Here is a 14,568-nt window from a genome sequence, read left to right as displayed (position 1 = left end):
GATCTCAGCGGAGAAAGGAGATGATCAATTTCTGAGGGACCCCCCCCCCCCCTCTCCCCCATGCATGCAGCTCCCTGACCCCTCCACCTCCTCCTCACTTCAGCCAGCCATAATTATTTTGTAAAAGAGCTCCAGAAGAAGAACACACAGTAATTTCTCTTGCCCAGTTATGAAAAGCTCATTAAAATAGGCCTGGAACAAACAAAGCTTTTCCTGTGAGGCCCCTTTTGAAATTCATTTCATAATTTCCCTCTGTTTTAATCATTTATATCAATTAATCATTCCTTGGTGGAAAAGATATTCTTTGCCATCTTCTGTGTTTTTTTGTTCTAGCGAGTGAGAGGCTTGATGAGGATGTCAAGAGAATGTGGCTCAAACCAAGGTGGAGTAGCATCGGCTTTGCCAAAGGGAAATCAGCTTGATGCAGCACAATCTCTTTGGAGCTGCAGGAATAATTAAACAATTAAAGTCAAGAAAAAGATAATCTTTATACATCTGATGTCTTTCTAATGAAGCCAGGGGCATCTTATAATGAAACTGTTTTGTCATGTAAAATCGGTCAACCCGGTGAATCTCAAACAACTTTTCTCTTAGGCAACTTTTCTCCAATAGCAACACTTTTTTTTTTTAGTTTAACCCAAAGACTTCACTTGTTTTTCACAGAACAATCCGAGGCTGCTACACTGCAGCACTTCAGGTTTTTTTTTTTTCCTCGTAAAAGCTGAATATAAAAGAGGAGGATCTCCTTTCTCTTTCAACACCATGTTCAGCAGCATGTCAACACCACATTATTTGTATTAGGAGGTGTTGCCATCGCTTCCAGTTCGTCTCGTCTTTGAAGTCTCACGTGATGGTGGAAACTTAAAACTGTAAGACTCAATGAATCCGAGGATCTCAGCCAAATCGAGGTCTTGCAGATTAGCCTTAATAGGTGTTGAAACCAATGACCCGAGGCTTAATGAGGTTGGACACGACAGCAGGCCTTGCGATTATTTTCAGTGACAGACGATGGCGCCACTACGCAGCTATTAGGCCTGGATATTTCCCAGAGGTTGGAGTCACCCTCGGTAAACTAAGTAGTTATTGAATGTCAACTAATTAAACTCAGACGTGAGATGAATGCAGCTTACTGGGTGCTGCCATGCAGCTCGCATTTATAAAAAATGTTCAGTCTGCCCTGGTATGACACGGATCAAAAAGGAGATCCATCCGTTTTTATTAGGATAACATTCAGCTATCACGGCCAATCATTCCTTTTGTAGTATATACGATAGAAGAAGATAGCCAAATCAGTGACACAATTTATTGTTGCAACTAATTAAACACGTCACACCCTAAGAATGACTGTATTATGTTTATTTTTTTACTGGTGCCTTGCAGCCTCTCCTTCTCCCCGTCAGTGGTTTCAAGTGTGTACATCTGACACTCGTCTTTTCGCCGTTTCTTTCGCACCTCTCCAGCCCGTCTCTGCCATTCACCTCCGTTTCCATCCATCTCTTGCGTGTCCACGAGTCAATCTCAGCCCCCCTCTGATTGGCTGGATTTGTTATTCCTGCTAAATGGACCGGGCGCCGATTGGCTGCGGCGGCGCCTTCGTCACGCGCCTAAAAGGGGTTTTTACTGGAGGTTTCTTCCTGTCAGCGACACATGTAGAACAAGCAGCTAACGGGACCCAGCGAGCAGACCGGAGGACAGTCAATTATAGCCCGTGTGCCAGCCTCGTTATTGCGTCTCCCTTTTTCTTTTTTTGCTAAAGCACGCACTTCTCGCTCTGATGACAGCACGGCATGCGTAGTCCTGTAATTACATCTGGCAATGGACTCCTTTTGTTCGAGCGAAAAAAAGAACACTAAAGCAGCAACAGTAAAACGGGAACCGTCCAGTGGAAATACTATCTGATAACTCCATTTGCTCGGCGCTCCGCTTGTTGCCAGTGAACGTACGAGCTCGAGTCCTCGCTGTCGCGCGGAGCCGGAGGCCGACCGCGCACGATAGTGTATCCGCTTTTTACCTGTACTTTTCTTTTTGGGAGGGGGGGGGACTGTTGCAGCCTACCTGTTTACGCTGCTACCCTGCAAGTCATTAACTTTACAGCCATTACTCTCAAAAGAGACAAACGAGGTAGGTGTCCGCTTCTATTGCCGCTATGTTGCATGGTTAAAAATCCGTCTTTTATCAGTTGTAGTTATAGCTAGTTTACACCATGAAACTAGCCTCGTCTCGTGCCTCTCTCTTAAGAATGCTAGCGGTGATATTTGATAGCCTGTGTTATTCTTGCGACGTTATCCCCCCTCCTCATTATCCCCCGTTCACGCGTTTGCCCCTGCAATAACACCAATGTGATGCTACATTTCTTTATTTTCCCACTAAAAAGCAGCAGCCAGTGAACAGGACCTTTTTAGCACATGGCTGCCTGCTATGTTTTCTCTCTCTCTCTCTCTCTCTCTCTCTCTCTCTCTCTCTCTCTCTCTCTCTCTCTCTCTCTCTCTCTCTCTCTCTCTCTCTCTCTCTCTCTCTCTCTCTCTCTCTCTCTCTCTCTCTCTCTCTCTCTCCCTCCCTCTCTCTATTTCCATGACTTGGTCTCTGCGCCCAAATTGCCTGCCCGTGTAATTACTTGAGTTAGCCCATTTAAGTTAAAAGCCACCCCCCCCCTCCTCCCTCCTCACCCCCTTCCCCTCCTGTCCCCTTCCATCTCTCAGCGAAAAAAAAAAAAGGAAAAAGAAACTCCTCTCTGAATGAAACTTGACGATGGTCCGTCTTGTTTATCCAGGGAGTCACTTCCAGGTCGCTTTTTGATTCATCTCCCTTTAGATTTAATCAGCACTAAGGTACGCTGTGGTTTGTCCCTAAGAGCCATCGCTAATGGGCTTACTGAATGCTTTTCTGTGTGCACCCCCCCCCCCCCCCCCCCCTCTCTCCTCCAAAACTCTAATTAGCCTACCTGCCTTTCAACAAAGATTTGGCTTTATCCAGGCATGTAGTCTGCACGACCAAATTGGAGAGGATTACATTTGAAAGACGCCACATTAATTTTGCGGGTTGAAAACAAATGCCTGCATCGCATTCGATTAGAACAGTTCAGCATCATTACAGGGGACCTGTGGTAGATCAGTTCTATGTGTCCTGCTGCTACATAATGTTTTGGGTTTTTTTTGTTGCAAGTTCATCGATCGGGGTCAAAGGCCTGCAGGCATCAAGTTGTTGGTAAACACAGAGCCGGAGAGCCAAGCGGTTTCGCATGTCAGTTTGAAGCCAATTCTGTTTCAGCCTATTCATACAGGACTCCTTTGTGTTTTAGCCCGTAACCACCACCTCCCAGCCATTCAAACTGCGATAGAGTGAAGTATTGTGCTATTTAGAATTTCTTAGGACAGCTCAACAAAAAGCCCACGCTGCATAATTGTTCCTTTTTGGCTCCCGGGGTTAACAGTTAGCCGACATTCATCACGAGAGAGATCCAACGAAGCAACAGCACAGGGGATGAGACGGAGATCAAGGGCAGATTAGTTCACCGGATGACTCGTAGCTCGCTTGTAGCAGAACAGGACTCACAACTGTTCCTGTTATGAGATCAGCGATTGTGTTTCGGTTCAATTTGCAGCCTATGGAACAGAATGTTCAAGGGGCTTGGAATTTCTTAAATTTGATCATTTCTAAATTCACTTGTGGCATGTGGTATAGATGATGTTATTAGATCGGACCCATCACATATCCTGACCCAATTGTATACAAAACAATACTTGCCTGGAAAAAAAGTATGCAACAGCAACTTTCCTGGCGTGGCTGTGCACCCAGCGGGACTGTTAACGTCATCTGTTGCGGGTGTGTTTCCAGGGACGATGGTGAACCCGGGAGGCAGCAGTCAGCCACCACCGGTGGGCACAGGTTCTCTGTCCTGGAAGCGGTGTGCAGGGTGCGGGGGCAAAATCGCAGACCGCTTCCTCCTTTACACCATGGACAGCTACTGGCACAGCCGATGCCTCAAGTGCTCCTGCTGCCAGGCCCAGCTGGGCGAAATCGGCACGTCGTGCTACACAAAAAGCGGCATGATCCTCTGTAGAAACGACTACATCAGGTAAGAAAATCACTCTGTCACGCACGCATGCATTACTTAGATCAGCACCCATTTTCAGGAGATTATCATAATCATTATTACCACAGATTATCCGATGCAACTGTTACATTATAAGTGAGATGTTTCCCTTTCACATCTTGCATGATTTATTTATTTTTTTAATAGAATTGTGTTTCTCAGAATCCAGATACTTTTAAAAGTGCTGGAATATATTAAGAAATGTTATTAGATCAAGTTCTAAACAGACACAAATAGGGCCAGTCATGCAATGATGAACAGGGCCGGGGTGTATTTCTGCAGAACATGTGTCTCATATCATGTAGTGACATCATCGGCGGTCATTAAAGTGTTCCCGGTTGAAGTCTCCGTGGTCCAGCCCGAACGAGGTCACACACGCTGGCATGTTGACAGAGCACAGAGCCAAACGTGTTGTTCTGCCGGGCCGTCTGCATGTCTGTCCCGTTTGATGTTCATGGTCAACTGAAGGACACAACATTTGGTGTTGTTGTGTTTGTGTGCTCTGCGAGACATGTGTACAAGTGTTCGTGTCGGGCACAGATTATCGTTTCAGTTTTTTCTTTTTTTTTACGTAACAGAAAAGCAGCATTTAATTAGCAAAGAGAGCCTTTTTAAATATTCTAGTAGGTGTGCCAGACACCCAACCAGAGCTTATTGACGACACTCTCATTCTGGTAATGTAGAGCAGTCTGATGTTACGGCACCAGGCACAGTTGACTGAAAGTTCAAATACTTTCTTGACTCACCCTGGGGCGCAAGACTGGTATATATTTTAGCCCTATTAATGAACAGTTTTGACGATTAATATTTAACACTTATATCAACGCGAGACGTGTCGAATTTCTCTCTTTTCAAAAGTAAAACTCCATGAAGCTGATGTACAGTTAATTTGATTTGCTTTTAAAAAAATCTTAAGGATGTTATTGCACTCACGGTAAACATGAACATGCAACACTGCTGTTAGATCCGTGCAGATAATTCAACATCTAAAGTGTGCCTGTGCGCTTTCACACCCGCCTCATGAAGAGGATGAGGAAGTCAATGGGGTACTTCATTCATAATGGGACTATAACGTAATTAAAATTGGAAGGGGGGGGGGGGTGTGGATACACCTTTCCACTTGAAATGAGAGCATGCTTCGTGGAAGAGCTAAAACGCATATTATGGAGCCACGAGATCTCTGCAGAGATAAAGATAGGAGCGTGGGGGGAGAGAGAGAGAGAGAGAGAGAGAGAAAACATCTGACAGTGAGTCTACACAATTAAATGCTTTAATTATAGTCCCCCTCCATTTCCTTTAGTCCTGATGGGTTTTATCTAATGAGATCTGGTCCCTGGCTTGTATCCGCTCCCAGTGACGTGTCCGAAATGAATGAGAGCCACACTGCAAACAAAACATTTAATTAACCAAATTGGCTTTTGAGAGAGAGCAAGAGAGAAAGACAGATAGAGAAGAGGGATTATTGCGAAGGCCATTTGACGCCCCCCCCCCCATCTTAAAGGGCCAGGCTCATTTTTTGTCATAGACTGCTATACTGCCCATACGACATACATGTTAAGCTCCAAACTGAGATTAATACAGCTGATAAGAAAAGGCTCATCTGATTGATCAGGAGTGGAAACGCATCACATCACAGCTATAATGGGATGTACTGCCTGGTCTGGGTTGATACCCATCTCCCATCAATCAAGTGGGAGATATTCACACACACACACACACACACACACACACAAGGCACCATCCCTGTTTTTCATGCAGTGCTGCCGGCAAAAGCTCTAATGTTGAACTTTTAAGCCAAAGTTGCGTCTGCTGCGGGGGGGATCATGTTGTTTTAAGCTGCAGCTGATATTATTTCTGTGGGCTGCTGGTGGAGGGAGAATTAATTTACTTGTGGCTGCTGGATTCAGTGAGAACGCTGTCCCCTTAATTGAATAAGCCTAGGTAATTAAATGGCACTTTTCCAATAGAACGTGTGAGGTAAATCTAATAGTTGGTTATTTAATATCACTTTGAAGTCTGCCCACTCAAGCACTATGACAGCACAAGAGAATGTGAACTATTAAGCCAGGGAAGAGAAGAAGAAGAAAAAAAACGGGATCTCAGAAATTAATTAAATCGCATGCAATTTAGGGGAAACGTTTATCTTGATTTGTCATAACAGAATTAATTCAAGGCCTTCAATTCACTTGGGGCCAGATCTGTTACTCTGAATTAACCAAGTGTAATTTGGCTGATCCCCCACCGCAACCGCCACCCAGCCCTACACGTCTCCCCACCCTCCTGTTCCCAAAACACATGCACATACACAACACAGATCCACGCGCGCCCTCCCTCATCCGAGCAATCTCCCCACCCCACCCCGGCCCCTCCCCCCTCTCTCTCTCTCTCTCTCTCTAATGCAGCTCTTGCCATTATGCAAAGCCCCGCTTCAGTATCAATATGGCCTAGTGCTTTTAAGGTGCTTTGGCTGCTGATGTAGAGAGGCATTTTTAATGGACTGTGTTGCAGAAATCATTGTTGTGGGGTAATTTTACCCTACTCAAAGGCCTTGGTGAATGAGGTCTGCATTTACCAGACAGTCTAGCAGCAAGCCATGCTATATTTCACCTGGCAGTCAGTGCTGAAATGAAATCCAATAGTCACTGCCTATATAGACAACAGACAGCTCCCAATGTGTTTCTTTTTGTGTTGTTTAATTGAATCAAACGCGTCGGTCGTAGGAAAGACATCCTCCAGAAGCAAAGAAAGAGCGTCTGATTCTTTTTCTTTTTTTCTCAGAAGGAAAAAAAAGAAGCTGAAACCAGATGTGCCACTGCAATTAAAGAGTCCCTTGGCCCTAATTATACTGACCTGGGGGTGTCTACTTCACCTCAGCACTGTAGGTCACTGGCGGAGGAGGCCATTACAGCCCAAGTTCAAACCCATATAGCAGCTTAATTCAGCACCTAAAGGCTTCGGCTCCTTAAATCAAACACTATCAAGAGCTCTCCTCTGATAAAACAATTAACCTGGTATGAGTTCCGCACTGTGGTGAAACATAAAAGGCTGCGTTGAAAACGTTGTCTTTGTTTCGACACCCTCTCTAAAGCATTCCCTCGGAGGGGAACTCCTCGGGGGGAATAAGTTCAACGGGAACACGAAGAGCATATTTTCAATTTCAGCAAAGTTTGACTTTTCGCCGGCTTTGATGTGGCTTCGCGGTTAAAGAGTATTTTTTTTTTTGCCTTTCCCCCCAGATTGCACGAGTCTTAAAGCGACGCCTATATGGCCGTTTGCACCACCGTGTTTGTCCCAGTGAAAGCAGAGAGTTGGCAGTGTTGTGACGACAGTCTCCAGTTAATTAGTTTCTGAAATTGAGTTTTGATGGAGCCTTTCCAAATGATGCCAAGACAAAATTTGCTGCTGTCTTATTGAAAGCCATTTCTGTGTCCCTTTGCGAAAGAAGCTCTGGCTCGTTTGTTCGTCAATATATCTAACAACTGCTTGGGTTATGGTTGGGATTGGTCGAGGCATTTATTCCTTCGCTCAGCCTCTGCGCAATTTTGTTAAATACTTTTCGTGAATTTCTCCATAAGAATGTCGGAACAGAAGAAAAACAACGTAATTCGTACAGCACTTTCCCCCTGTTGTTTCTTTTTCTTGTTAATTTTTTTTTGGGGAGCCCAACAACTTTATCTGAAGCACACACACACCAATGTTAACCACTCCCCCCTATCCCTTTCCTTTTTTTCCCTCCATCCCTCTCTCCCCTTCTCTGCGGAGCATGTCAGATGCCGTGGTCTTATTTGATTGCTTAGGAAAAGTGCAGTGATAGAGCAAACACCCGGTGAGATATGATGACAAATGGGTCCAGATCCCAGTAAATTACTTTCTGCTCAAATCGAAATTTCATTCAGTTTGCTGCTCACCGAGATGAAGTAATCTAAATTGTGGACTCAGAAGGAAGATAGAAGGGAAGCTGGAGCAAGCATTTCATTATCAAGAGGCAGAGGGGGGAGAGAGGGAGAGGGAGGGAGAGAGAGGGAGAGAGAAGGTTAGGGACGAAAGAGATGAGCAGAAGCAAATCTAAAGTGTTGACACCATGATTGAAAAGGTTAACCCATGCACATTATATATCAACGCGAGTAGCTACTGGCTTCTAATGGAAACACGGCACTGACAGAGCATTCACAGGAGTCCTAATGGCAAAAGCACTATGTCTCCTCCTGGATGTACAATCAAATCCTCTTAGGTCCTGATTGCTTATGTTCCAGGTTATTATTAGGTTGCAAAAAAAAAGTGCACCAAAAGTAATATGCCGTTTCAGTGCTGGATGCTCGCGGAGAGCATGAGAGCTGGAGGGATTCTCTCCGACATTGTGATGGTTTTCTATTCCTCCGTTCTGTTGCTCTCCCCTCGGTTATTCCCTCCTGTATGTTTTTCCCCCTTCACGTTAGAAATGGCGCTGGTGAACAGTGAACATACTGAACAGACACAAGAAGCGCGGCTGCCACAGTCCATTACACAAGGCTTAACTCTGTGAAGAGGCCTGCTGTGGTTCCAAAGTAACACTTGCTCTTCTTCTTCTTCTTCTTCTTCTTCTTCTTCTTCTTCTTCTTCTTCTTCTTCTTCTTCTTCTTCTTCTTCTTCTTCTTCTTCTTCTTCTTCTTCTTCTTCTTCTTCTTCTTCTTCTTCTTCTTCATTTTTCTCAGATTATTTGGAAACAGCGGAGCTTGCAGCGCTTGTGGTCAGTCCATTCCAGCCAGTGAACTGGTGATGAGGGCACAGGGCAATGTGTACCACCTCAAGGTAAACGCACGTGTTCTCCATGAAGCCTTCAACTGGTAAACTCAAGAACATTACCCACAGACTGCAGCCTTCAGTGGGTTTTGTGTTTGGTTTTGTTACAACGGCCCGTACGGGGATGAATAACATTGTAGTGAATTAAATGTTAAATGTGTGTTTAAAATGATGAGCAAAACATGAAAGCGACACGTTTAGCTGTCAAGCAGTAATCATTGTACTTAGAGCAGCTAAAACAGGTAGGAAGATAATTAATTGCTGAAAGGCTAGAACACAACATCAACAGAAACTGAATCTATTTTATGATTTGATTAATAAATTATCTTGCTGCAGCTTCTCCATCGTAAGAGATGCCTGAGAAATACACTAAATACCTTGGATTTTTGGACTGTTGGTTGGAAAAAACAAGACATCTGAACATCAACTTTGGCTTCAGAAAATTGTGATTTTCATTATTTTCTGACAGTTTATAGACCAAAGTGTTAATATACTAGTGCAAAATTGCCGTTTAGTTGTATTTTGCACCTTCAACCACTACTAACACACGGTTCTGTCTCCGAGGTGTTATTACGTAATAGTATTGAGTACTACCTCGTGTTCCTGGTCCTGGTTGTGAACTGTTGTCTCTCTGTTCCCCCCCCGCAGTGTTTCACATGTTCCACCTGCCGGAACCGGCTCGTCCCCGGGGATCGGTTCCACTACATCAACGGCAGCCTGTTCTGCGAACACGACAGACCCACAGCGCTCATCAACGGCCATTTGAGTTCACTGCAGACGAACCCGCTACTGCCCGACCAGAAGGTAAGAACCTCCACCCTCCCCACACCACGCACCACTCACCGGAGACACGACGGGGGGGAGCTCCCGAGTTCTCTGTGGTCTCATTTCAAAGTATTAGAATGGTCTGATAACTCCAGAGTGAAGGACAAGTCTGTAAAAGCTCGTCATCAGTCAGTTGGAGTCCACAGCAGGAAAATGAAAAAACATCGGTAATTTCCACGGCAACATTTTTCACTCTGTTTACGTTGATGTCGTCGATCCGGCTCCACTGCAGGGCAAGCAGCAGATAATACATCTTACAGAGCAGATGATGAATTTCATTCTCAGACAGCCAATGGATTTTTCCATCATTCTTATTGAAGGACACGCACTCGGAAACTCTGTATTAACCGTCAGCACAAAAGTTTATTTTTTGTACTGCTGTCCTCACACTCGTTTTGTTATGAGCAGATACATAGTTGACTCATCTCGAATGTGTTTGCCGTCCCGAGCCACGCCTCCAGCTGTGCAGAAGAAATGACTGACGCACGCTGCCATTAATACCGAGTGTTTAAAAAGGCAGCATTTGACTACTGTATCAACAAGACTGGCATCACCTGGGCTAAGCTATCACTCCAAGGCCAAAGAATATGTATCCAGGGCCCCGAGGTTGAACACAGGCAGCGAGCTGCAGCAGCCAGTAGATCATGAAAGCTGTCATCATGGCTTCCCCTGATTTGATCTTGAGGCCTCCAGTGAAAGCAAAACAGAAGGCCTAATCATATACGAAGGATAACTTCATTCTTCGGGATAGCTTCATTCTGCCTGTAGGAGATATGATCATTTTTGCCTCACAACAAGGAGCTTTATTGATACCTTGTCTGCACACACAGCACACTGAGAGATATGTAGGGGGGGGGGGGGTGTTGGGAGTGTGTCAGAGTCTGACTGAAAGAGGAATTATATTGTTGGGAGCATGCATTTCACCTTGAGTGGTTTTGTGAGTAGAGGAGAGGTAGAACTCCATTAAGCCCCCCTCGCTCTCCCCCCCCCCCCCTCCCCCTCCCTCCCTCCACGTCACAGGCCTTTTAAGAGCTTGTCACTTCTACAAATCAGCTCTTAGAGCTCTTAGAGCTCCTCACATTTAAATTGAAAGCCGTTGCATTATCTAGCTTAATTTTAAATGTCTGTTTAAGTCCTCACTCCCCCCCCCCCCCCCCCACCCCAATGTCTCTTGCAGCATGGCTGGTGTGGTAAATATGAGGCCTCATTGTTTATTTATGCGCTAACATCAATTGTAGTGAAAACTGCTGAATTATTGATGCTAAAATGCAATCTGAATATTGGCTCCGGTGCTTTAATTATAGCGGAGAGAGAATTATTAAATACACAGAGACACATCGCTCAGTGGGAACAGGCTCAGGATGCTTTTGTTTAACTCCGCGGAGTGAGACGAGGAGAATTAGCCCGCTGCCGAAGCACAAAACAACATTCTCCTTTCTTCTGCTAAAGCAGAATGTGTACGGCCTGAACTAACAGAGACTTACAGTGGGATACCAGCGCTCCAAATCAATACACCTCGTGTGTCCTCAACAGCACAACACAGATTGAATACAGGAACAGGGGCGGGTTCAGCAGGGACGAAATGAAGCAGTCAGCTCATACACGCAAACGCGGCGTTATCTACCGACCACTGTTTTCATTATGTGCGTGGTTTTTGCCCCGACATAATTGGCGGCGTCCACGTTCACAGTGCGGGACATTTGATGCTCATTTATTAGGCTTTTCTTCCTCGCTTCTCCTTAATCTCTTTGTTCAGAACAGACAAATTACCTCCCTCATACGGAGCTGCTTTGACCCAGGGGAGCGAGACCCTCCCAGCGTCAGTCACTTTAATTAGCCCCCAAGTAGGAGTTTGCAATTACTAATAGACTGAAGCCCTCCTAGTGATTCGAGGGATGAAGGGAAAAGTAAACCGCCTCCAAGAATCATAAAGAAGAAAAAAGGAGGGGGGTGGGGGGGGGGGGGGGGGGGGGGGGGGGGGGGACGTTTTTTTGGTTTCACAGGACTGAACACCTCCTGCAGTTATGTCAGAGCATGGTTATAATTATACCAAAGAGAATCGCTTCATGGATGCACTTTTAACTTAATGCAAAGTAAATGGGACACCAGATGGGTTTCAAAGCCTGGCTGATCAATAAATTAAACACTGGAGCTGGTGGAAAGTGGATTCATCAGGGTGAAACATTCATGGCATTTTGTGAGCCGATACTCTCAAATGATGGACTCAATTTTAAAAACAATGTTTTTCTTTTTATCTCTCACTATTCAGGTGTGTTAGGTGGGAGCCGTGCAGGAAGCAGGATGTGTGCCTTCATTTTAGCCCTTACTCATTGTCACCCGAGACAGCGTGGATCAGCAGCACCCCGGCCTTTTAGCTGTGCTCCCAGGCCCTTCGTTTCCCAAAAGGAGTCCTCCGCCCATCCTACCAGTTACTTGACTTTTATTTCTGCGACCCATACCCAACGCTCAGCCTTTCAGCCTCGGCTTTTCCCCAAATATGGGTGGATACTTGCACTTAATGCGCCTGAATCGGGAACGCTGAGGACTCCATGACCTTGGAATTTTTAAAAGAAGAAGGAGGAGACCGATCAGAATCCAAGAGGACTCTTCAGGAAGCGAAAAATGAAATAAAACACGAGAGGATGTTGTGACTGAAGTGAGGGGAAGAGAAAAAGGACTAATGATGTTGAAGAGATGCAGGCTTTTTCCACTCTGCATATTTGTTTAAAAGACATTTTGGGGGAAAACCTGGGACCTTTTCATTTTTCCTTTTCTATCCTCATTCCCCAACAACATGGTGTTTCCACTTTATATATTTTAAGTGTTGTCAAAGGGGAATGTGTTCTTTTATTTTTTTTTTTGGTGGTATATATAGAAAAACGATGGGTTTAAAAAAAAAAAAACGAAATAAAAAAAATCTGTGGCTTTTTTGTGATAAACAAATCATGAACACTCTCTTGGTGTATTTGTAAAACTACCATGTATGTACAGTATGCATGTAAATGTCGTCGTCCAGGCGTGGCTACAGTACATCCGACCCTCCGCACTCCAGCCCCCCCCCCCCTAAACCCACGGCAAACAGAAGAAATTTGCTCATAGTCAGTAATGTAGAGATCATCACCAACATATAAATGCTGAATGAAAGAGAAATTTATTTGTGATATTTTCCGAGACATTTGCTCCAGTATGGTGTATTTAACTAATAAAAATATTGAAGATTTAAAAAGCCTCTTTAAAGTCATTGTACAGCCTCCGAATCTGCACACAAAGTTACATTTTGTTATTAGGGCTGAGGACTCCACTTCACACACTTACTACAAGTTCAATTCATCAAGTGCCCAAGAATTCATCTTTGGTGCAAAAGCCTGATAACAAAGCCTGATTTGTCCGCCTCACCATTGGAAATCATCTGTTGACGATCCGGCAGCGCTGCCATTCGATATCCAGCCCGGCAATCATCAAGGCGCATGATGAGCGTCTAACTGAAAATGGATAAACATGTATCCTCTCTTTCTGTTCAAATGACCGTTTGCTATTCATCACTCTAATACCTGACAGAAATAGAGGAAAATGTCCCTTTGAAGATTCAATTACTGCAGAGGGGGAGAGAGGTGTCTCTCTTTGGCAGGCACAAATTGAATAGGCTATTTGCAGAACAAATTGGTGTTTGAAGTCCTTGCAAGACCTAATAGGTCTGAAGGAGGAACCCGGTAATGGCTGATGCGCTTATCTGTGGAGTCTGGGGCCCCTTCGTGAAACAATGCTGCAGTACAGCAGAAGACTTTTCATGCAAAATCAGCTCCAATAGAAGAGGAAGCGAGGCCGAAAGAGTGGACTGACCTGTGTGCTTGAAAAATGAATTTAAAATGCTCCGAAAAAACTTGCAGAGCTAGAAGAAACTGATCTGTTTTGACCGCCAATACTTCTGAAACCATCTCCAGGAACACCAACCCCTAACATGGTTCATTCCTACATTTTTCAACACGAGTCACATTTTGTTTTAGTTTTGTGAATGTAGGACGACAATGAAGTTGTATTTTGAGTTGCGGTGGATCTGTCCACAGCTCACGCAATCTGTGTATATTTAGCTAAAATAGCAATTCGGTGACGTGTGAGTCAACATGCAGCAGGTCCTCATGTCTGGCGAGTGGAGACCAGACATTTTTTGACAAGTCACAGTAGGAAAAGCACCGGTTTAAATCATACAATGAATGATGGCTGAATTCCATTTAGCTGCTATTGTGCGTGCAGGCTCACTGACACGGTTTAATGGGACGCTGAAATACAACAGAGCCATCTTTCATTTTATTAGCGACACCTGAGCTTTTATTTGTGGTTGGTATGAGTAGTCAACATGTCTGCTGTATTTATTCACACATTACAATGAAATGATCAATAACTAGTAAATCAGGGACCCGAGGAGCAGACAGCGGACCCGAGCACAAGACCTCAAGAGTTCTAGAAAGTTCATAGGAAGTGATTTTGGACATGTTGCAGTTGCCAAAGAGCTTTCCAACTCGCTCGAGGTAAATACGCGGATTAACTTTTCAAGATCCTGTTTAGACAAGAGTCTTTATTTCAACAGTCGGGAGTTTTTAGGTGATAAAAGGCTGACGCTGAAACTGATTTCATAGGACTACTTCTATTTAGATCGGAGTCCAAGACAGCACCTGGCCCCGACACACGGCCGTTACAGATGAAGAGTTACGGTGAGAGAGGCTCCGCAAACGGTGGTACCAACATAAAGAAAACCACAGTTTCAACTCAGTACATTTAGGATCATAAAAGCAACTTGGAGCTCAATATCGTAGCAAATGCACAAAAGCAATATGGTCAGATTTGCACAAAAAAGAAAAAGCAACAATCTCGAG

The 14,568-nt window shown here is 44.6% G+C and overlaps 1 protein-coding gene across 1 annotated transcript; it reads left to right on the top strand.

Moving 5' to 3' along the window:
• The first annotated feature begins 1,661 nt into the window (after nt 1-1,661).
• lmo4b (LIM domain only 4b) lies at nt 1,662-12,868 on the top strand. Its single transcript, XM_079157316.1, has 5 exons — nt 1,662-2,121; nt 3,835-4,075; nt 8,785-8,881; nt 9,521-9,676; nt 11,967-12,868. The coding sequence occupies exons 2-5, from the start codon at nt 3,840-3,842 to the stop codon at nt 11,973-11,975; spliced, it is 498 nt and encodes a 165-aa protein (XP_079013442.1). The 5' UTR covers nt 1,662-2,121; nt 3,835-3,839; the 3' UTR covers nt 11,976-12,868.
• Nucleotides 12,869-14,568: the final 1,700 nt, after the last annotated feature.

This window comes from Pholis gunnellus, assembly GCF_910591455.1.
Source record: "Pholis gunnellus genome assembly, chromosome: 4".
In the NCBI taxonomy this organism is placed as follows: domain Eukaryota; kingdom Metazoa; phylum Chordata; class Actinopteri; order Perciformes; family Pholidae; genus Pholis; species Pholis gunnellus.
Note: the sequence above shows the minus strand (reverse complement) of the source record. Positions and strands in the feature narration are given on the sequence as shown.